Source organism: Mesoplodon bidens (assembly GCF_964165515.1).
Source record: "Mesoplodon bidens genome assembly, chromosome: 5".
NCBI lineage: Eukaryota > Metazoa > Chordata > Mammalia > Artiodactyla > Ziphiidae > Mesoplodon > Mesoplodon bidens.
In genome coordinates this window covers 104,294,130-104,317,913 of record NC_138161.1, presented here as the reverse complement: position 1 = coordinate 104,317,913, position 23,784 = coordinate 104,294,130, and the positions used below count along the sequence as shown (strand labels likewise).

General features: G+C 39.8%; 1 protein-coding gene across 5 annotated transcripts in view; it reads right to left on the bottom strand.

The window, feature by feature from the left end:
• The window catches only part of LPP (LIM domain containing preferred translocation partner in lipoma), a 698,762-nt gene that overhangs the window by 16,117 nt on the left and 658,861 nt on the right, over positions 1 to 23,784 (bottom strand). For all 5 annotated transcript variants that reach the window (XM_081235262.1, XM_081235261.1, XM_081235263.1 and 2 more), the window contains 2 exons: positions 6,324 to 6,502; positions 597 to 717 (listed from right to left, as the gene is read on the bottom strand). In XM_081235262.1, the coding sequence (XP_081091388.1) occupies positions 597 to 717; positions 6,324 to 6,502 (300 nt within the window). The remainder of the gene's footprint in view (positions 1 to 596; positions 718 to 6,323; positions 6,503 to 23,784) is intronic.

The following is a 23,784-nucleotide window of genomic DNA, read 5'->3' as shown; positions in this document are numbered from 1 at the left end:
AACTGCTGCACTCAGAAGAGCTGGTAGAAAACAAGAAAAGTGCTTTCAAAGAGGGGCTCTGGGCTTCCCTGGTGGCGCAGTGGTTGAGAGTCCGCCTGCTGATGCAGGGGACACGGGCTCGTGTTCCAGTCCAGGAAGATCCCACATGCCACGGAACAGCTGGGCCCGTGAGCCATGGCCACTGAGCCTGCGTGTCCGGAGCCTGTGCTCCGCAACGGGAGAGGCCACAACAGTGAGAGGCCCACGTACCGCAAAAAATAAAAAAAAATAAATAAATAAAATAAAAAAAGAGGGGATCTGGGTAAGTCATAGGACGAGGATAAGAAAATGTTTTAAAATCATTCTCTGAATGTTTTTATACCTTTTCATACCCAGATTAGAGGAGAAAGACTTGCTGCCCTTTGCTGTATAAATGAAGACATGGCCCTCGGGCAAGAGGCTTCCCTTGTTACTTCAAGCCTGGATTACAGGCCTCTTGTAAAACACAAGTCCCGTGAACACAGACACTAGGGGCTCCCCCTGATTTAATAATTGCTATATTTATGAAAATTCGGCTCTAGTGGGCCTGGCAGGGTGAGGGGGCACTGACCACAGACCTCACACCGGTAGCAGTGAACATGGAAATCGCGATCCAGAGCCACAATCCGGACAGTCTCTTCCTGGCCGGGGGCTGGCATGATAGGCTCCTTGCACACAGAACAGCGGGGGGCAAACTTCCTGAAAATGGAGAGATAGTTCTGGTTAGATACTGAGCATAGACACTGGCAAAAAAGATGAGACTTGGAGGTGAAAAGAAAAGAGCCAGGGCACCTGGTCTGCTGTCTTGTGTGACCTTGAGCAAGTCACTTTCCTTGAGTCGGCTTCCTCAGCTTAAAATAAGAGACTCACACTTGGTGACTGTTGAGGTCCTTCTAGATGATAAATACCATGATATTTGGTGAGGTATGGGACTGAGTGTGTGAACCGCTTCTGCATGAAGAGCTACCGTGGCGTGGGATTCACCTGTGATCGCAAACACAAACCCTGGGCTTGGGCAGGTCAGCCAGAGAGGCAAGGAGGCCCCTACTTGTTTCTGACTTCTGCTTCTAGACTTTTGTATGTGCTCCCCAGGCCCTACCCAAGTATCCTGAGGTCGGTAACTCTGCCTCATTCCCAATTATTAAGCCTCTTCTTTGAAATGTGTCTTGAATTCTAGGAATGAACACAAGAAACCTCAAATACGTATCTTTTCAAAGCAGCAGAGGTTAGCGAGTTTAAATACTCTTTATACCAAACTTCCTATGGCCAAATCTGCACTTCTTATATCTTGGTTGTGTTAAACTTTTGTTTAAAAAGAAAAAAATTATAAAGCTGTCCAGTTCTCTATTCTTCAAAGGATTTTAGAACTTCCAAAGGGTATGTGTATATGAATACACCACCCAACACACACACACACACACACACACACACACATATACATACACACACATATACATATGTTTTTGAGGTTAACTCTTGGTGAGGAATTTTAATATTTCCTAATCTCTTAATATTCCTTAATATGACCAATGGCCATAACATTTTTTTTTTCTCATAACAGATTAATAGGCTGCAAATATAGGCTGTGCACCCATCTGTATCTTCTGGAAATTAGGTGTGGTATTTATGAAGGTGTGAAATGAGACGTGATTTGAAACGGACATGGATAAGAACTGAAAAGATTAAAAAAGAAAGACTGAGCAGCTCAGTTTGACTGAGCAGCTCAGTAATGGTTTTAAGATTAATGACGTTAAAATTTATCTATTTGTAGAGAGACTTAAAAAGAAATAATGATAGTAATCTAACTCTTTGTAGAGCACTTTATGGTTGTCAAAGCATCTTTACATACATTATACTCTAAATGTACATATTAATTTTCCTGGCAGCACCCAAAAGGCATCTGTATGGCTGCAATCTAAATAAATATGAATTAAGCAGCAGATCAATTGATTGCTATGAAAGAAAAATTTAAAGGATCATGGTACAATTGCGGCAGTAATCAGAGTTGTTATAATTGGTATTTTATGCAAGAAGTTCATACTCAGTGGCAAAAAAAATTGCTTTGGACTACTTGATTATTTTTGAATCTGGGTCATCAGTAGTGAAATAAGCAGCCTTCTGGAATCAGCTGCAAAATTTCCTTCCCCAAACCCACTGGGACTGTAAACTATGTGAGGTCAGAAGTGTGCCTTGCCTATCACTTTATCTGTGAGTCTTCCCCAATGTCCCCAAGTAGGATTACTAACTCCTTGAGGATAAAATATTTTTCACTGAAATTGCCTATTTTAGCAGTAATTATCTGCGTATCTTTGGAGACCTCAAAACTGTGAGCTTCCAAAGGACAGGATTTGCTCTATTTCTGAGTTTCTAGAAATAACTAGTGTGACTGGTGCAGAAGGTAGAAAGTCAGGCAATATCTAATGGAATGAAGTATTTGCCACATTTCGCATAAAAAGATATTGCTTAGGCCTTTATGTTCAATCTCGAGGTTCCTCTTTGGAAAGGCACAGACTGTATTCTTGCTGAGTAATGATTTCTTCTTACCAATTGGCCTCATTTCTATGATGGGAAAAGGCAAAGTGAAGAGACAGGAAGTGGTTTCCACCGTCCCCACTGTGTTCCTTGGCCGGCATTTTGAGGATTGTTAAAAATCCCAGGTGGTCTATTTCAAGGCTCAGCTCACTAAGCAGACAATAGTAATAAAATTAATTTGATAAAAACACTTCTGATGGTTAAAATTGTGTGCTTATTATTGTGCCAAGCCTTGTTAAGCACTCTATACACTTAGCCTTATTTTTTACTGATAGCAAACATTATTAAGAAATACTTTTATCATTTCTGCTTTACAGCCATGGGAGCCAAAGCTCAGAGAGGGATGATCTTAATCATGGGGTCCTGGCACATTTCTGGCAATCCACAAATGGACGCTGAGTAAACAAATAAATGGATGCATGTAACATCCCTGATAAGAAAGCACAGATAGTGGAATAAAGACTCAACACAGTGAAAGGGTCAGTTAAATAAATCTGCTTTTCTGAGCTCACTGTCCTGGCACTGGGAATACAGAAATAAACTCAAACTCCAGCAATCACACTGGTGGGGGAGTTCTACGTATTTCTGCATTTGTTCTATTAACATATATACATATCCTACCATATTGCAAAAATGATTTAAGGGGGTTACTGTAAAATAGCGTGTGTGCCTGTGTGTGTGTGTCTGTGCATTCTTTATTACTAATCAGGCTATGTAAAGTGCTATCTATAGTGAATTTACAAAACTATAAAACATAGAGAAGGAGATATAAATTCAAACATGGGTTTAGGGAGTGTTTGAGATCAGAGGAGGATTATTAGAGCAGATGATAATTGAGTTGGGCCTTGAAAGATGACCATTTAGGTGAAATGGGAAAGTAAGTCTGTGTATGTGTGTGTGTGTGTGTGTGTGTGTGTGTGTGTTTTGGGGGTGAGGGTGCGATACAGACAGTCTGCCAGGGAACCAGTTTGAGCAGTCATCTGAAATGACATATGGGAAAGAGTTTCTGCCTAATAGGATGGAGGATTTGGGCCAACCCTAGCTGATGGCAGTTATGGAGGGGATGGCCCATAAGCAAGGCTTTAAAAATAGCATTTCAGAAGCTTGTTACTCAGAGTGCAGTCCAAGACCACCTGGGACCTTGTCAGAAAGGCAGAATCTTAGGCACTCCCACCCCAGACCTCCTGAACTAAAATCTGCAGTCTAACAAGACCGCTAGGTGACTTGTAAGCCCACTGAAGTTTGGGAAGCACCAGTTTAAAGGACGGGTTTCTAAGCAGGAGAGATAAATCCCTTCTCCTGGGCCTCCTGCATCTCACCATAGCTTCTATTCGCAGGCTGTTCTAGTTTCAGCCAAGTGGATCTTTCTTGAAAGCAGAGAGCCTTTCTTCACTCTGGGCCCTTTGTTATTGCCTGAGTTGTCCCTTCTGCGAAGAATTCCATTTCCCATTTAAAACACTCTGCTTCCAGAAGCCTACTCAGATCCCAGGGCCGAGTAATATCTTCTGGCTCTGACAGCTCAAGCCCTTGCCTGTGCCTCACGTCGTCACCATTACAGTCTTTTCTGCCTGGTATAACACAGAATCTGCACTTATTCTGTCCCTTCCTCCTGGCAAGCTCCTTGCAGACAGGGGCTTCTCTCTACGTATTTCTACCTATGCAATTTCTCTCCTTTAGCACTAAGCACGGTAATTGGCTCATAGAGGGCTCTTCATAGATGTGGTTGAACAGAATTGAAATACATCTCCCAAATGCTCACAAATGGGAGATCTGTTCAGAATGACCAAGAATCTGCAGAAGGCAGCTACGTTCCCCTCTCTGCAGTCCACTCTTCTTAGCCATGCGATGTCCATGGCTAAGACATGGCTAATGGGTTGGACTTGTAGCTGCTTTTTATTCCAGTCCTTTCAAGATTCAGAAACGGAGTTCTGTAAAATGTATCTTTTATTCTTCCTTGGGAAATGGGGAAAAGATCAAAAAGCTTCTCCCCCTGCATACCTGCCAATCAGGCAGACAACATTATTTTTAATAATTTGTATTTTAACTGGCCACTGAATTAGCGGTGATGGAGAGCATTGGGGGTTTCAGATTCTTTTTCCCTTTCAGCTGCTCAAGTCTGCCTTCCTGGAGTGTTCAGACCCACACACATGTCACCAGTCACAAGTCTCTAATTATGCTCCCCACTCCTAGAAATGAAAGATAAATGGCATAGATATAAACTTACATTTGTCAGAATTGATTTCCTGTTTTAATTGAGGGGTGTAACATATCAGTCTTTTTCAGCAACAGAAACATGTGTGCTCTGATTATATCTATCAGTCTTTCTTGGATTTGGGTAAGTCTAAGAAAGGAGAGAAACAGTGACAGAAATACCCTCCCCAATGGTATCTTTTCACTTCCCTTAAATAGATGCAGGTTTTTTTTTTTTCATGTGTAATTAGAAGCTAAAAATATCAATAACGTGAAGTACAATTTATGCTGCGACTGCCCTTTCAAAGTGAGCCCTTTCTTGTACAATTCAGGTCGAGAATTCCTGCCTCTGGGGTTTTTTGTTTTTTGTTTTTTGTTTTTAATTTATTCAGCCTCACATCTTTTGGTGAGGTTTTCACTTTCCCTGCTACTTGAAAAGTGGTCAGGAAATTCTTTTTTTTAAATATGAGTCTCAGGTCCCCAAACTATTTGTGGCAAGTACCTCCCAGTTGTTGACAATCAACAGAGCAGTGAAAATTAACCCACAAGACTGCACATCTGGAGGCCATAGAACAGATACCCAAACTGGTGAGCCATATGAGCTTTATCTCTCTGAGATCCTCAGACTGTTCTTAAAGCCACTGCGAAGCAAACACGAGCCAGAAACCTCCGTGTCTGCCATTTACAAACCACATCTATAGCTGTCATATGGTTCCTAGAAATATGCAACAAATGTGATCAACCAATTAACCAACCAACAAACTGGCCAAATAAGAATAAGCAAAATGCAAAGCTATACAATTTTCATGAAAACTCCAGCCATAATAAAGAGGGATCTACAAATTAGAGAAGTGAGGAAGTGGTGACATAATTTTCCAGGCCCATCAGTTAAGTGGTCTTGACCTTAAGATTCCACTTTTTAATCGTCATCGAAAGATTAGAAAATATCCTGAGGAAGAGAAGACCTGGGTGGGGGAAGAGCTTAGCAGAGGGTGTGAATATGCTGATAATGGCATAAAATAGCCTCCAAATATGTGAGAGGCTGCATTAGCAAGAGGGGTTGAACTGTTCTCTGTGCCAGTCCCTCCCATAACCTTCTATATGCAGAGTGGCCAAGACGTAGAGGTCAGCTCTAGAGAGAACCCTAGGCTGTCAAAGATGGGAAGCTTTAAGACAGGGTCTGGTCTAATGACCAAACTGAAGAGCTCAGAGAAATTGGGCAATTTTTCCACTGTCACATATCTTGTTCATGTTTAGGCCAGGGAGAGCTACCCCAGGATCCTGCCTCTTTCCAGTACACATGTTCTCTGGCTAAGTCAACTTCCTCATAATTAGAGCTATACAAAGATGTGATGGATAAGCCCCAGGGAAGTCTTGAAGCAGAGGCCAGGCTGGAGGACCACATGGAGCACCTAATATCAATTCCTGCATTGGAGGAGGGGATAAATAACCTCTTTTTAATGTCCCACCAAGTCTGGAGATCCTATAGCTCGGAGAGAGAAGAGTGTGAAGCCCAGATACAGGCAGTAAGAATAGACCCCAAGAGGACAATTAGGCTGCAGGAGGGAGAGTAGGTTGCCTACTTGTGGAAGTCTTCGATGCAGTGGATGAGGCCGCCAGCGTCCACAGTGAACGGGATCCCATCCAGGCTGCGGTGGCACATCACGCAGGTAAAGCAGTGAGGATGATAGGCCTTCCCAGTGGCTCGGAGAATCCGCTCCATGATGGGCTTGGAGCACACGCTGCACTGCTCCAGGGTATTCTGAGGAGGAAAAGAAAAATGCCAACGTTAGGCTAAGACGTGAAGAGCTCCATTTATGTAGTAACTTACAGCATGACAATCACTGTTACAGAACACAGGGGCTCATGTGCTTATCACAGTATTGGAGGAAGGCAGAGTATATATCTTTATTACAGAGAGAATGAAACACAGATGGATCAAGTGGCTTTTCTAAGGTCATGCAGGTTCTGGGTGGCAAATCTAGGAGTTAGAACTCATGTTGTCTGACTTCTACTCGTGTTCCTTTCCAATACAGCAGGGGTAATAGCAAACTTTTCTGTAAAGGCCCATGTAGTAAATACTTCTAGCTTTGTTAGAGCAACTCAATTTTGCTGTAGTAGCAGGAAGGCAGCCATAGACAGTGTGTAAGTAAATGGGCAAGACTGTGTTTCAGTAAAACTTTATTTACAAAAGCAGGCTGGATTTGGCCATGGCGATAGTTTCTTGACTCCTGAACTACACAATCCGGGTTCTCCACTGGACGAATACTTCTCTATTACTTCTAAAACTTGATTAGTCATCAAAATCCTCGTGGGGTCACCAAGGACCTTAACATTTTAGAGTGGTCTTTCTGACGACCCAGACTCGTAGAGAGCATGCTGGTTGCAAAACCCAATCAGAGCTCAGCATAATCAATGAGGCTTTTGATCATTTAAAGCCTTGATTCAAACACCATCTCCACGCTTAGTGTTGTGAACTCTTGATGGAAATGTTGAACCTAGAGGGGTTCCAGTTTTGTGAAATGAATTAAGAAAGTCAATTTATTTGGCTTTAAAAATATGCTCAGCTTTAAAAATAAATCCCCCCCCCTTTAAAAGGGATACCATTTATTGAGTCAGGACTCACAAAGATTGATACAATTAGCTGTTAACTTTCCATCCTTGCCTGGAATACCATGCTCTCTTACCAACAGCCAGGTTTCACATGTAATATGTTATATTCCAACTGAGAAGTCTGGATTGACTCAATGAGTTTACGATTTAGAATAAACCTGGGATGGGGATCTGATTAGAAACATGCAGAACTCGAAGGGATGTGGAAATCAAGGAATAATTTCCCTCTTACCACTAGAACCTTTAAATGGGCATGAGGCAAGGCGTGCCTATAGGTAGATAACTAGTGCGATGATGACAACTACAGCAACAGTTCCTGACTGGCTTCTTGTTTCCATCTCTCTTCCTGTAACACTTGCCCATCCTCACAGTGACTTCCAGTTTCCTTTCTAAAACACAGATGTGACCAAGCAGCTTTCTTGCTAGACAAACTTAGATGGCTCCACAATGTGAAAACAGCTCGTTCTTTACCTGACATGCAAACTCCCTTTTTAGGCTCAGATTCCCCTGATGTCTCAGACTGCTCACGTTTGTTCAAACCTATGAGAAACTTCCATATTTCTGTGCATTGGCTAATGCCTAGAAGGAATCACAATTTGCTATTTTGACCTTTCAAGGTACGTGTCAGAAGGCATCTCCCCGGTAAAGCCTTTCTCAATGCCTTCAGCTGGAATAAATTGCTTCTTTCTCTCCCCTTCCTGAGCACTTAATTCATGTTGCTTAAAGCACTTACAGTGTTCACTGTATTGAAATTATTTGCACATATATCTATTTCCTCTACTATACTGCAATTCTTTAAGGGCAGGGACTCTGTCTTAAGAATGTATTTCTCTGTTCCATGCTTCACCCAGTATACTACCTGGAATAAAAAGAAACTCAGGATGAATATGTGCAAAAAGAATGAAGGAAGGAATATTGTTTACATCCCACTTTGGCATCACAGTGCTGGCCTGATTCCCCTAACTCTGGAATCCAGAGGACAGTAAATCCATCACCGTACTCTCCTCCAAGTTGCGGTTGCTGGAGGTTCTGAAATTGCTTAGTATGCCTCTGGTCACAGTCTAAACTCATGGAAACTATTAACCTATTTTCTCCCCATTTTGAAGTGGTGAAATTAAAATAGCAGAAGAACATAAGATGAGAGTCTGGAGATGATGATGGTCTCGACAATGAAGGCCCTGGTTCTTTTCTACCCTGGTGATCTGAGCTAATGTGGCTGGAAACTGTCTTCCCAGGGTTTGTGTTTTGCTCTTCTGTGGGTTTTAACTTTTTTCTTCTTTTTTTTAAAGCCAACCCTGTAATGGAGTTGAACAAACGAGAAAATGCTTGACCAGAAAATATTTTTGTTTGCATTGAGGCTTGGCTGCAAGATTCAAGCCCATTTACTCAAAACCAGCAGCAGCATATAAGGTAGAGTCAGTTTCTAAGGAAAGACTTTATGGTCCATGTTTAAAGAACAGGTAATCTGAACATTTCTGCTACAAAGGAAGAACAGTGTAAAACATACCTAAAGTGAGACTATTGTAAAATGCCCCTAAATCAGAAAATAAAGGCTCCAAGAATTCATCTGACTAGAAGCTTGGACTAGCAAATGGTTGAGGAGGACATGTGAATCTTCTTGAGCCAGTTCTCTTTACTTCTCCTTTCAGTCTTCAACTGGCCCACTAGGACCCTTAGACATATCTGCTCCTAAAGAAAGGATAAAGACTCTTAAAATGTCTGGGAGGAGGGCTCTGGGAGTTCCTCTAGTCCAGGCCTCTGATTTCCCAGGTGAGAAAACAGACCTGGAAGACTGATACAGCTGGGACCTGAGTCATGGAGATGATTAGGGGCAGAGGATGGGTTGGTACCCCAGTTTCCTGCCTCCCAATAATTCAGATAGGTATCTGATGAATTCATTATGTAGCCATAGAGAGACAAAGTTGCTTGATGAAGAATATGAATTGTCCCTCTGGATTTGTCAACATCTACTGTATGACCTTAGGTAAATGATTTCTTCTCTCTAGACCTTGGTTTTCTCACCTGTAAAACAATGATTAATCCCAACTCTGCAATTTTGTTACTCCGTGATATATCAGTATTAACAGAAACAGGTAAAGGTCAATGTTTCCATTACTAGAGATATACTAAAAACAACTGGACAACCCTTCACCTAAGGCTTGAAATGAGGGTTCATGTGTTAGAAATCTGGACTATCTAAACTTTACTTTACCTTACCACTTGGAATTCCAGAAATTGCTAGTGGTAGAATTTTAAGCACGATAGAGAAAGATCTTTGTGTCTTTTTATAGAAGGTTATTTTAAAGCCAGACTAAAAGATACATTCTTTATATAAACATGAGGCTTTTCTAAAGTAGGTTAAAATGAAATGGTTAATAAATAAAATAGTATTTAAGAAAATAGAAAAAGAAATAACAAGTCTTCAAGCAAACAAGTGGAAGCAGGGTGTCTCTAAGTATATCTACTCCGATTACATCTTGTATGTGAAGCAGGGGTGCCAAGTTTGACAGACGGGAATTAGGAAGGAAGAGGACACTCCAGCATAAGAACCTTCAAAATCAGTAGAGTGCTTCACGGCCTGGCTCTGAACCCATCTCTTCTGGGACCCCACCCGTGGAGCCCACCTTCCAGCTGCCACACTGAGCTCTCTGCCACATTTTTAATAAGCTGTGTTCTTTTACAAACCCAGACTACCTCACATCCTTCTTTGTCTAGAGAAGACCTACTCATTCTTAAAAGTTAAGCTCAAACTTAACCTCTTCTGCAAAACCTTTCGTAATTCTTCCTTTGTTATACTCCAAGCAAAATAAGTCACTTCTTCCACTCCCATAGGATTGTATGATGCTTCTATGACACCGAATATTATAATGTCCTTGATTTAAAGGTTTATGTCAACCTCCGTGACCAAACAGTGGCACCCTGCTCTCCCCGTATGGAGCTATAGTCATAGGTTGAGTTTGCTAGGAATCAGATTCTGAAACAGAGCTTTGCACTAAAGAAGTTATTGAAGAGTGGCTTTGAGCTCATGCCTGTGGGTGAGAACAGGAAGCATCTGGATAGAGGGAGGAATTGAACTATGATTCAGTTATAACAAAGGCTTCTGATGGTTTCACGGAGAACTCTGGAGTTAGGATGGCTCTGCAGAATTGTCTTTCCTTGAAGCTAGTGGGTAGGGCTTTTATATCCCTACATCTGCCAGCCAATGGATACGGGCTGCTTGCAAGGAAGAAGAGAGGGACTCAGCTGTGAACCATCAGCAGCCAACAATCCCAGCCAGTGGGGGAGAGAGAGCCTCAGTCCTGAAGGGCGTCTGGGCAGTGCAATACAGCATCCACAACAGTAAGCATCCTTGCCCAGGACCTCCATGGTCCATGACACACATTAGGCAACAAGTAACCAGGTGTGAAACACCTTCTAGATTAAGCTGAATGAAGAGTCTAGATTTTACGCTTTTTAAAAATCCTAGGCCCTGTTTGAAGATTTTTAAAGATTTTTTGAAAATGTTTTAAGCAGTTACTTCATTGAGAGTGTGGTTAACAAGAGATGTTAAGAGTAGCATAAAAACCAAGAAATTATTTAACTGCTAAAAGGCACAGCTTATAAACTTTTCTGAAATGATGGCAATACAACTGTGATTAAAAACAAAAATTTAAGTGAAAGTAAAAATAAAATCACCAACAAATCTTGTACACAAAACTCCCAAATGCAACTGTTTTTAAATTAGAGATACAATCTGGTTGTATCTTTTCTATCCTTGGATATTGTATACATAACTTCTCTAATTCACAGTCAGAAGAGCTGGAAGAATCATCTGAATCTAAATGAAGCATACAGGTAACAGAAGCATTGACTACTAGTTAGATGATGGAGAAAATAATATTTCTAAAATTTATATATTACTTAGGTGTATGTGTATTCACTGTTGAAGATTTTAAATCAAGAGCCAAATATTTGAAGACTTGGAAGACTATAAAGTATTGCCATTTAGAAATGTTAAAATTTTCATTTCATAAAATTAAAATGTGATCTTATGTTCAGTCTTTATTTATTTATTTATTTTTAGGTACCAAAGCAATACTGGAACAGAAAAGACTCTTGGAAAGATTAAGGGTGACATCTCATGATCTACATACAGTTTTGGTCTTGTTGAGCTAAGAATAAAAGAAAAAAAAAAAGGAGAGTTAGAAAATATGAGACTTTTAAAAGTCTTTAGAGATTATTCTGGTCCAGAAGTTTTCAACTTCCCTCACTTGCCTCCCTCTTCCATAATCCTTTGTTCAGGGAAACAATTTATCAAAGAAGCACATCCAAAAGAGTCCAAAATCACTTCTGGATGAAGAACAGGAAAGGATGGAGCCTATGGGGAATCCATATAGTACAGTTTAAAACCCATCCGTCTGGTCCAACTACCAGATTCAAGAAACTAAGGTGCAGAGAGGGAAAACTACTAGTGGAAGATTTGGAATTAGAGTATAGGTCTAATTCTCCATCCAGTGGATAACCCCACTGCTATACCACAGTATACCTAGTCCATATTTCAGTAGACATACTCCACATTACAAATATAAGGCTGACGACCTGCAAGCTACATGCATATAAATAAAGAGAGGAAACATGTTGAGATCTTAAGATAGTTCATCTACTGTCAATTTTATTGGCTCCCACGGGTTAAGACAGAAAATTCATTGTTGGATCCCTAGCATCTACAACAGTATCCTTGCATAAAATTGATGCTCCACAAATATTGGTTTCATCATGAATAAACTCTGGATACTTGACATCAAATAAAATTATTCTATTTAATCATGCAAAACAAGTCTCTAGTGCAAAGCTTCTCAACCGGCGGGCTAAGACACAGTGCACCTCAAATGGGCCCCAGGAGTACCATATTTGGGAGGGTCAGAAGGGGCCAGAGATTCCATAGTCCCTGAGCAGTCACCTTGGGCCAAGAGAAGCCTCATCTACTCACGCCAGTGTGCTGAATGAATGCCATCACTTTCCACATGAATCGTGATGTGAAAAAAGTTGGGAAGCACAGCCTAAGTGTAGGTGTTCCCAACAGAATAGCAACGCGGTACAGTAAGAAGAGAACAGGGCTATGACTCAGCAAGCTCCATTGAAATGCCACTGACATTATTTAAACTCAAATAATTGTATTACATACTTTAATTCTAGAATACAAACTTATTCTTGATTCTGGTAATCAAGGCTTCCCAGGTAATGACAGTACTTCTGGGTTTCCCTCACAAATGAAGACATCATTTTATCTTGGTAATTTTCCTAATAAGCCTGCAGTACAAAACTGCCCAACAGCTCTGCCTCCCAGTGAGGCACGCGTTACTTATTGAAAGTTTTCGTGCACTTTCCAAATGTCCTTTGCCTATATCTGTATCTTAATCTAAATCTATACTGTATTTATATCTAATATGTGTTTCAAAACAGACTGAAAATAACAATGGTAAGCCTAGTGATACCCCATCCCTATGATTGTGATTTTCCAATTAGAATAAAAATTCCTACTCTGTAGATGAGAATTCTGATTTTTCAAAACAGGAAAAATTTTGAGTCAATTTATCAAATGGCATCAAAACCTCAGATGTCTTTTCTTTTGATGTCATTACCGCCACACACAAAATGACAACTATGAAACATGTAACTGAAAATTCAGTAAAAGGACTTCAACATTCTTATTTTTGTCACTTCTGTTACTCTTTTTGAGCACAACTCTTTGCATCTAACGCCTGTGTTACCTCAGCTTTCTCATAAATACCCTTTAAAAAAACTTTTCACATGATTTTCTGATGAGCAGAGCTGCCTCCCCACATAATTTAACATTGCAGGAAGCCTAAAGAGTGGGACAAAACATTTAACATCCTGGCAGGTACGGCTGAAGAGAGAACAGACGCACACCATGCCTGCCCTCAGAGGTTCCCACCATGGTAGGAGAGGTAGACACTTCTGTAAATAACTGACTAGAGGTGAAGGGGACAACAAATTGCTGTTATAGAGGAATGAGTAATGTGTGATGGGAACACAAAGAGAGTAATTACTTATAAATGGTGAGGGAGCAGGCAATGTGGTGGTGATGTACGATTCTGGGAATCTATTCTAAGTGGGATTTGAGTTGGCTCTTGAAAAAAAAACCCCACATTATAACACTTTTTGGAATTAATGTTGTGTTATAACAAAAGTCTTCATTATATAAGTCCCAGATATGCCTACACTGAGACAAAATTCATTTCACAGGAAGAATATTGTAACAAAATCAGTGTATTGGGCAGCATTGGTAAAAGGGAACTCAGCGTTGCTAGAGGTGTGTGTCTTTGTGTTAAACTAACTCGAACAAAACATGTGTGACTATTAACATAGAATTTGGGGAAAACAATTCTTATAAGATTTTCTGTTTATATTTGAATAAACTGGAGTTAAAATTAAGAAATGTGTCTTAAAACTGCAAGGGAAAAAACCCACAGAAAGGACACAAACATCAAGGCAATTAGATCATTTTATTCAATTTTGCCATGAGCCACAAATCACATTCTTCACAAAGTAAATAATGCCCTCCTGTTTATTCTGAAGCACTTAGGTTGGGCTTACAATCTGAGCTTTAGCGAATTAAAAAAAGAATCGCCATTAAAGGACATTTAGTTTGTCTATACCTTCAGGCCCAGAGAGGTGCTATTTTACCTTAAAATGTGTAGCCCTTGTGGAATGCTAGTTCGTTCAAAACAGAAACAGTTATCTTGAACGTCTCCTAACCCTTGAGAAAAATGATGGGGGAGCTGGGACTTGATGGGCGTGTCAGACCTTTATGCCAGGAGCAAAATTAAAAGATCACAGCACTCCACTGAGATTATTGTGAGAGGGGAAAAAAAGAGTAGAATTCCTTTCCTTCCAAGCTAAGTCAGATCATAGATTTCCCTTTACAACATCATTAAGGTACAGTCTGTTGGGACTTGTTAACTCAGGAACCAGAGAAGAGTCTGTGTTATGTGAGGTAAGAGAATTACTGGTAGATTTAAGAGACCTGGGTTTGAAATCTAGGCAATTTTCCTGACCTCTTCGATCTTTTGTTTCCTCATCTAGTATAGAAGAATGAAAATATTTACACGGCAGTGTTGTAAGGACTAAATGAGATCACATATATGAAAACAAGTACACAGTGTCTGGCTGTATAATAAATGTTAGTTTTGTGTAATTCTTACAAATTCTAGGAGAGTAGAACATATATTGAATTAATTTGACATTCCTTGATCATTAAATTATTATATGTAAGCACTACATTTCCAATTTTTTTTGTTTCACTATCAAATCTTTTATATTTTACATCTCTACTTAAAGAAATGGCTTATTGAAGGAATTCTGTTCATGATACTCTGGGACAACTGGATTACATAATAACATAAAATGGGCTTCTGGATTTCTAAGAGGTTTCCCCCCTACTTCCATGAGAATTTTGTGGAAAAGGTGTTCTTCCTTTTATGTAAAATTATTATACCTCAAACCCTTAAATATCTTAGTTCTTCATAAAAGCAATTTACATCATTTTATACTCTCAAAACAAAAACTGACACTTTGCTTTGGTAGTTTTTAAAGTTTAGCAACTGTACACAACCAGGACCTCATTTGATCTCCACAACAGTCAGTAGAATGGTAGAATTCTTATCCCTGTTATATTCCATGTGCCTATAAATGTGGTTGGATTTGAAACGCTATGTCTTTTAAGTCCAAAGACAAAGTTGTTCATTCTTCTACTTCACACTGTTCTCCAATTAACAGATTTTTCCTATCTCTTGCTATCTGGTTCCCTTTAATGGCAATTACATTGAATGGAGATATTAACCTTTAGCAAACTGCTGTGCTATAGCCTTTCACAAATACACAGTTTGCTTGAACTTGAAAAAAATTATTAAAATCATCTTGCCCAACTCTCTCGCCTTATATACTAGGACACTGCATTCAGGGAAGTTGATTGCCTAATGTTGTAAACTAGTGAAAGAGCTGAGCACTACATAGAAATCAAGGTTTCTAACCAATTACCTTGGCTTCTAGGTAGTGCTCTTTCCAAACCCCATACTAAATCCTTTTTGGAGTACCAGAACTTCTTTTTGGTGTTCCAGCCCTTGTTAACAATAAGAATATGACAACTCTTGTTGATTAGTTATTGATAATTATTTACATGACCAATGGAAAATCATTAGGTGGAGTATATTACATTACTTGGGTTTTTGTCACTGTCAAAACAAGGCTGTCTCACACTGTTAAGTATAGAGGTTCTCTGGCCAGTAACTCAGAGGGGCTAATCCTAAACTCAGCATCATGGCATGATGTATTAGGTCCAGCTCTTATAATGCCTGCTATTTGCAACTTGTAAACAGAGGTTATTAATAGACATTCAGACCCGTTTCACTGAGGCAGACACTTTGCAGAGTAGCTAGAATATCACGGCATCTTGAACAAAATTCCATAATCTGAGTGTCAATTTTCTCATCCATAGAATGAGATATAATTATCCTGTCCTGTCTACCTCCAAGAATTGTGATAATTAAATGAGATGAGAAATGTAAGACGCACTCTTTAAGAACATAAAGAGATGTAAAAATATTGTCATAAAGTTCTTTTCTCTGGGTAAAATTACTGTTCCACGTGGGAACAGAACCTAATTATTAGTTCTTCAGTTTCTGACTAATCAACTGAGAGGTTACTTTGCATTACTCTTATTACTGGAGAGAAGAAAATATGATCTGTACACACAGACATCCACAATACTATGTATATTGAGTTTGAGAAAATACAGTGTGTTTTTTTCCTTTCATTTTTGTTGTTTTGTTTTCAACAGATATTTTTCTTATTATAATTTTACATACCTGGAACACCTAATAAGTGATGGACCAATTACATATCAGGCATTTAGGATGTACACAGAGAAGCCTCATGGAACATGTAGTTTACTGCAGATACACCTGGCAGGGTCCCTAACTAAACCCCTGATACCTGTGCCTGTGAGGCACCATCTTAATCACCCTCAATCATGTTCTCTTCAATTTAGAGTAGACAGGAGGTGCTGATGGGGAAAATGACTTATCTCTGGGTCCAATACTAAGCCCAGCACTATTTGAAACTGGAATTGTTGAAATAGATGTTTATGGAAATCCCACACGGTACAGTGACAAAGAGAAATGACCCTAAGCCAAGGGCTGTGCTCTAGTCTTGCAAAGCCCAGCCACTGGCAGGGAGGCATGTGCAAAGCATTTGCTTCTTTGGGCCTAAACTCCTTCACCTCTAAAAATAAGAGACTTAAGTTAATAGACCTCTTGGTCCCTCGAAACTCCATGATTGCTTTGAGGCTGAACAAAACTTTCAATAGGGCAGGGCTCATTGTCTTGTCCACTGCTTCACCCCTAGTTCACTGAAAAATGACTGGCACGTAGACGGAACAGAATAAATATTTTATTAAGTCAGTAAATGAATGATTGGGAATGAATACTCCCAAGAGTCATCCAATAGCACTTATTCCCATAGACAGACCTGAAATTCCATCACCATCCTCAGATGGCCTTCCATCACCACACTATGTAAGCAGTCCCCTCTCCTGAGCCAGACTCTAGCTCATGACCCTGTTCCTTTCTTCACAGTCCTTATTACTATCTGATATCACCTCCTGGATTTAGTTGCTGACATACTTAGTGCTTATCTCCCCAGCAGCCTGAGACACGAATGCATTCACAGCCTTTGGAGCAGTACTTAACATATAACAGGCACTTCATAAGTATTTGTTGAATGAAAAAAGTAAATGACACTTAACTACCTAAGGTCTCTTCCAATTCTTGGGTTTTTTGGCTCTACCTCAGCAACAGTATGTTTCTCAGAAAAATCAGTGCTACAAACTTTGCTAAGAATATAAATGATCTGAAGTTAATCATACAACATAGTAGGTAGGACAACACTCTTTTTACTTATTGTATCTGTCTACCATGGGTAACTGACCCATCCAGGGGCAAAATCTAAAACTGGGGTTTCAGTGATGATGTTTTCAGCCCCATGTATACATAGCAATGACTGCCTGCCTGTGCATTTCAGATCAGAATTAAATCTATTGTGAATCATCCATTAGAATCAAGAACTGCAAGCAGAGACTAGAAATGTTCCCAATACCATTCTGCTCACGTGTTGGTTCCCTTCAGAACTGCCTGAAACTCAGCTCTGCCAAGATGTTTATCTTCTACCTGGCTTTATGAATTGCAATTACTTCCTAAATTATAACAAGCCATAAGTGGTCTGAGCCAAACAACTAGGGTCACAGAAGGTCTCTCCTTGTACTTCTGGGGATGACAGAAAAGCTTGTTTGAACCAAACTTGATCCTCTTTCAAAAGAAAGAAAACTTTAAGCCTTTAACTCCTGGGAGTGGCAAAGAGAACAGCCAGAGGGCCATGAGCTAACTTCGATTCTCTAGAGATCAGTCTAACAGATTTGGCAATGATTTGGCTTCTGGTGAAAACAAGCCCTTCTAATTATAATTCTGCCTGTGGAAGACAAAAGACAGCACCATCACTTAGAAAGACCATGATGACATGGCAACATCATGGCTGTGACTGTGTAGTTTCCTTCTGAGCAGATCACTGTCAATGTATATGTCAAACACTGGGCTTTGGCACCTATTTATGAAGACGTGACCTTCTGAAGAGTACAAAGTGAAGCCTGTGAAGTGATTTCCTTTCCTTCAACTGTATCTTGGCTGTAATATTTTCTGACACGAGAAATAAAATAATTCCATGTTTTGGTTCCTCTCTCTACCCTCACTGTACCGAAAGTGGTTTACATTAAGTAGTTAAGAAAGGCAGAAACAACTAATATAGGGTTTTCCATTCTGTAACTACTGAAGAACAAAGGGGACAGAAAATACAGATGTTTTCTCTTTGCTGCTAAAAAAGCGTGGTGGACTAACTCTTTCAGTGTCTCTGGAATGCAAATTTTCTTTCACAGTTTAGCAGTCTTTTTTGGATTTCAGCACAGTGAACTAACACTTTCCTGGATTCCAAGACCTCCAGAGAACCAGATGGATGAGAGGAATTGGGAAAAAAAGAACCCACGCTACTTGAAAAAGGTATGAATTTCTCACTCTGCATCTAGCCAAAAGCTCTGAAAATTAGAAGAGTGAAATCACTTTGGGTTTGTTCAAATGCATGCCATCCTAGAGTTGTTTGTGGTGGGGTAAAAAAAAAATCTAAAATGATTTGATGGTTTAGAGTCTGCGTTCAGTTTAAACTAGGAAGCAAACTTTAACAGAGATGATATGTTTACTATCAAAGGCAGGAAAGGATGTGGATGGAGATTACACAAGAGCATCATCCAATATGCCTGTGCTCTAAAGCCAGTCACTACTCCCCAGTGCCGAATTTTTTAACTTAACACTCAAGGCCCTTCAGGATATTGTCTTCCCTTCCCTTTCCAGGAACCTACCCCACCATTCCCCCAGTACAGTCTTTAACCTGTCAATCCAAACTTTTTAACACTTCACACGCCTTGTTCTTGCATGATTTTACATCCACTGTTGCCTCTGCCTTGAACATTTCTTAACAAGTTAGATGGCTCAGATTTTATGATCCAGGGCATGTGAATGCAACCTTCCTTACTAATCATTTCCCTACTCTTCTGTTCTTTCACGGCACTGTGCATACCTTCATTATAGCACAGACCCTGTGTAGAGTGTCATCTGTCTATATGCTATGACACAGTGTACTTTCCAAAGATGGTACATCAACACATATCTCATCCCATATACTCCTCTTCTAATGTGACCCTGACAGTCCATCAGGCAGAGATGGATGCTTGGGAGGACATTTGTAACTGCCTGGCCAATGGAATGTGGTAGAAGTGATGCTGTATGACTCCCAGTGCTACTCATAAAATGAGAGATGGTTTTCTTTTGAGACACATACCTTTGAAGCCCTGAGTTGTCATGTTAGAAGCTGAGCTACCCAGAAGCTGCCACGCTGAAGAGACTACACACAGATAGAGGGAGATGCCTGAAGAACCCCAGTTGTTCTAGAACAGGTACTCAAGTATTCCCAGGCTGGGCACCAGATGTATAGGTGAAGAAGTCTTTGGGAGAACTCAGATCCAGGAATCTCATGAGGGACCCCAAGGCAGAATTGCTCAGTTGAGATGCTATCAAATGCCTGGCCCACCAAAAGTGAGAGATAATAAATGTTGATTGTTCTCTTCAGCTACTAAGTTTTGGAGTGGTTAGGCATGTAGCCATAGTAACTGAAACATAAGCACAGTTTCCATATTTGATTACGAGCTCTTCCAATATAACAATTAAAAATGTATGTTTCTACCGTGAAAGAGGGTGAATGAAATATGGAAGAGACTGTTTGTTGAAGAAATACTTGAATGAATAAATATTAACTTTTGGACATGGCCATATAAATTAATATCCTGTAACTTGATGAGGCCAGTTAGGTTTATTCAGCTAGGGCATTCTGAGTAACAATAATGCCCAAACCATATAAATGTAAAATAGATCTTCCTCTTCCATATGGGGGGATAATGTGTTTTTCAAATTTGGCAAGCTATTGTTTATTCCCAGTAATAGCCTGAGAATAAACTGGTACAGAACTATATGTATAGAGATCTTTTTCTTCAAAAGCTTCCAGTACTATTCTTAACATCTCTACATGTGAAAAGATAACAACTTTCTCTTAGTGTTGGCATCAGTTAATAAAGACAAATTACCTATTTAATTGTACTGTCAAAAAAATTAAGGGGCTACAACTTCACATACAACATGCAGTAACATCAAAGTGAGAAGGACCTTAGGGACCATCTGCCCCAGTCAATCTGTCTGATCCATAAATCCCCTCTGTAACATCCTTAGTCAGTCAATCAACACTTGTCCAGTCCCTGGGACTGCTTGTGCCATGTCCAGTCACAGCAGACTGTCTCAGAAGGTGTCCATTCTACCAGTAGGTCTAATTGTTAGAATATTCTTTACTATATCAATTTAAATACCTGTCACCTCATTAGCCCTATTTCCGCCCTCTCAGGACAAGTCTGTTGCTTTTTCTATATAACAGCCCTAAAGAATACTAAAAAAAATTGTCCCTCCTCTTAGCATTCTCTTTATTGGGATAAACACCTGGATTCCTTCAACAATTACTTATGGGACATGACTTCTTTCATCTTATCCTCTTGACCATCCTCTTCTGCACCAGTTCCCTTCAATGTGTGGGCCCCAGGAATAAACACATCACTCTAGGAACTACTGTTTCCCCTCTTCTACACGCTCCTATTTATATGAGTGCTGCTGAAGGTGCATTTACTTTGATGTGGTCTTATTTATTATTATTGATCTTGGGGTCAAATTGTCTCCCTTACAAGTCTTTTTTTTTTCTTTTATTTGACATGAATGTCTGTCAAAATAAATGATCCTCATATGTACTTGGAGAGTTAATTTTTAAAGCTGAGAATAAGATTTGACTTTTGTCTCTCTTATATTTTACCTTGTTGGATCTGGGTTACTGTTCCAGATAATAAAAAATTTTAGTAATATTAATGATCATATTTTACATATTTTCCTCCCATCTTTTACCTCAAACCAGTAAGTTCAAGTTAGATATATTTCAAGAGCTACAATTCTGCTACTATTAAAAGATGTTTGACAGCAAAATCAGTATCAATTTCCCTCTTCCTGCATCCCATGAGGCACCAAGTTCTACTATTGTGCCTACTAAATATGTAAGTTCATCAATTATTCTCTTTCTCTACTGTATTATTCTATCATCTCTCACTTAGGTATAATCACAGTAGCCTCCTAATTGGCCTCTCAGCCTCCCTGTTTCTGTCTACTCCAATCTGCCACCATATTGATTTGTTTACAACACAATAGCACGGACTCATCAGACAGCTTTAAAAACTAAAGATTCCCGGACCACTCCCAGACCTATTTCATCGTTATCTCTGGGGTCGGGGCTCAGACATCCATAACTTTTAACAAGTTCTATGATTGTGCCAGAGCTTCCCGATCTTTGAAGACTGTCTGAAATGTGAGTTTTTATAAAGCAAAAAGGAACTGATGATGCATCTAAACAAATTTATTGTGGGTATCTGGAGAAGAGTTTTGTCAAGGATTTAGATTCCTTTCAACGACCTCCTAGGAAACTGAGGTGGCCTCAGAGGAAACCCGAGGAAGCAAGGAGAAAGGAGATGGGAACTAACATTTGCAGCGCTAGATACCTACTTCCTTACTAAGCACTGGACTAGGCTTTTTCATGGGTATTATCCCGTTTAATTCTTAAAACAATGCCACTGATAAAATACTATCATTATTTTAGAGGAGAAAAAACTCAAGTTTATATTTTTAATCCATATGTACCTGAAGTCACAAATTGGAACACAGGAATTAAATGTGGGTCTGCCTGACTCCTATCTACAAGGCCTAGGGATTAATAAATACAAAAATATCTTAAGCAAAGGAGAAACACTGCATGTTGTATGGACACATACAATGATGAATTTATACATTTCAAAGTGGTCTATAGGCTTTAATTAAAGATCACATCTCTGTGAGAAAAATCTAGAGTCAGGAAACAGAATACTAGTCCTGGAAATGTCCTGAATTTGCCATGGTATGCCTTGATAGCTGTTGTTCTGTAGCTGCTCTTCCCATCTTTCTTTAGAACCTCCAAATTTTAGCTAGGTACACAGCTGTCCTGAATAAATATTACATTTTTCAGCCTTCCCTGCAGGTAAGTTTGGCTAGGGACTTGAAGGTGGAATGGAAGTGTCCTCAGAGGGAAGGGGTCTGGTCTCAGTCCACTGGGATGCAGGAGCTGCCATCTTGGGCCCCTCAGTAGGCGCCACAAGCTGAGTAAGGCTGAGGAAACCAGCAGGAGACTGGGTCCTTGCCTACCACTGTCCTGGATCTCTACTTCCTTCCATAGAGAGAAATCAACACTGTTTTGTTTCACCACTGATTTCTGTCACTCCAGCTGAACCCAATTCTACTGAATACACTTGCTTTGTGATGTTCAGTCATCCCCCTTCTTTGTGTTTCAGTTTTCTCATTTATGTTAGAAAAAGGTTGGACTAGATGACACCTAAGGTCTATATCACATTCTCTATGACTGAATGACATGCCCTATAGAAAAGATTCCAAATTGAAATCAGGCTCTCAAAGAGATATCTGCACTTCCATGTGCACTGCACTATTCACAATAGACCATGTATGGAAACAATCCAAGTGTCTCCTGACAGACAAATGGATAAAGAAAATGTGGCATACACACACACTGGAATATTACGCAGCCTTAAAAAAGAAGGAAATCCTTCTATTCACAACAATATGGATAAACCTGGAGGACATTATACTAAGTGAAATTAATCAGTCACAGAAGGACCAATACTGCATGACTCCACTTACACGAGATATCTAAAATAGTCAAATCACGGAAGCAGAGAATACAATAGTGGTTGCCAGAAGCTGGGAAGAAAGGGAAATAGGAAGTGCTTATTGAATGGGTATAAAGTTTCAGTTTTGCTAGTAAATTCTAGAGATCAGCTCTACAACATAAATGCCTATAGTTAATAATATGGTGTTGTGCACTTTGAAATTTGTTAGGAGGTCAGATCACAGGTTAAATGTTCTTGCCACGAAAACCAAAGCAAAACAAAAGGGACACAAGGAGACTCTGGATGTTGTTGGATGTATCTATTATCTTGATTGTGGTGATGGTATCATGGGTGTTTGCATTGTCCAAACATCAAATTCTACATTAAATATGTGCAGTTCTTTGTATATCAATTATACTTCATAAAGCTGTTAATGGAAAGAAAGTCCTAATGTTCTAAAAAAAATTCTTACCTCCAGCAGCTTGACACCTGACCTGCTAGTGATTGGCCCTTCAAAATCCATAAGAGGGCTATGTCAGTATCAGTGGAAGCTACTGGAAGAGAGGAATCCACCCCAGTGCAGAATGCCAGTATAAACAGTTATCAAGCAATTGCCTATCGCTGGATATCCTAATGATAGTCCACTCAGCTCAGCCCCACCTGGAAACTCACGAGACAAGACTTGAGGCTTTAATAATACCCACAGGTCTCAATCTAGAGTTTGTATCACCCCATGGTGGAGACATGCATAAGAATTAGACAAGATTATTAATCATAAATGATTAACTATAATCAAGGCCCGTAGACTCTCATGGGATGGAGAATAACAGTTTATGATTTGTGATCATAAATACTTATTTGTTTATTTTCAAAATCTGCCTATCAGGGCCAGGATTAAGGTAAAGCAAGTGAGGCATTTAGGGAGCAAAATTTAAGGAGGTGTTCACTTTTAGGTTAAAGGATAAGTGGCTGGACATTCAGCCACTCCTCTTATGTAACCTACAGTCCAGCCAAATCAGATGCTCGCCTTACCCTGA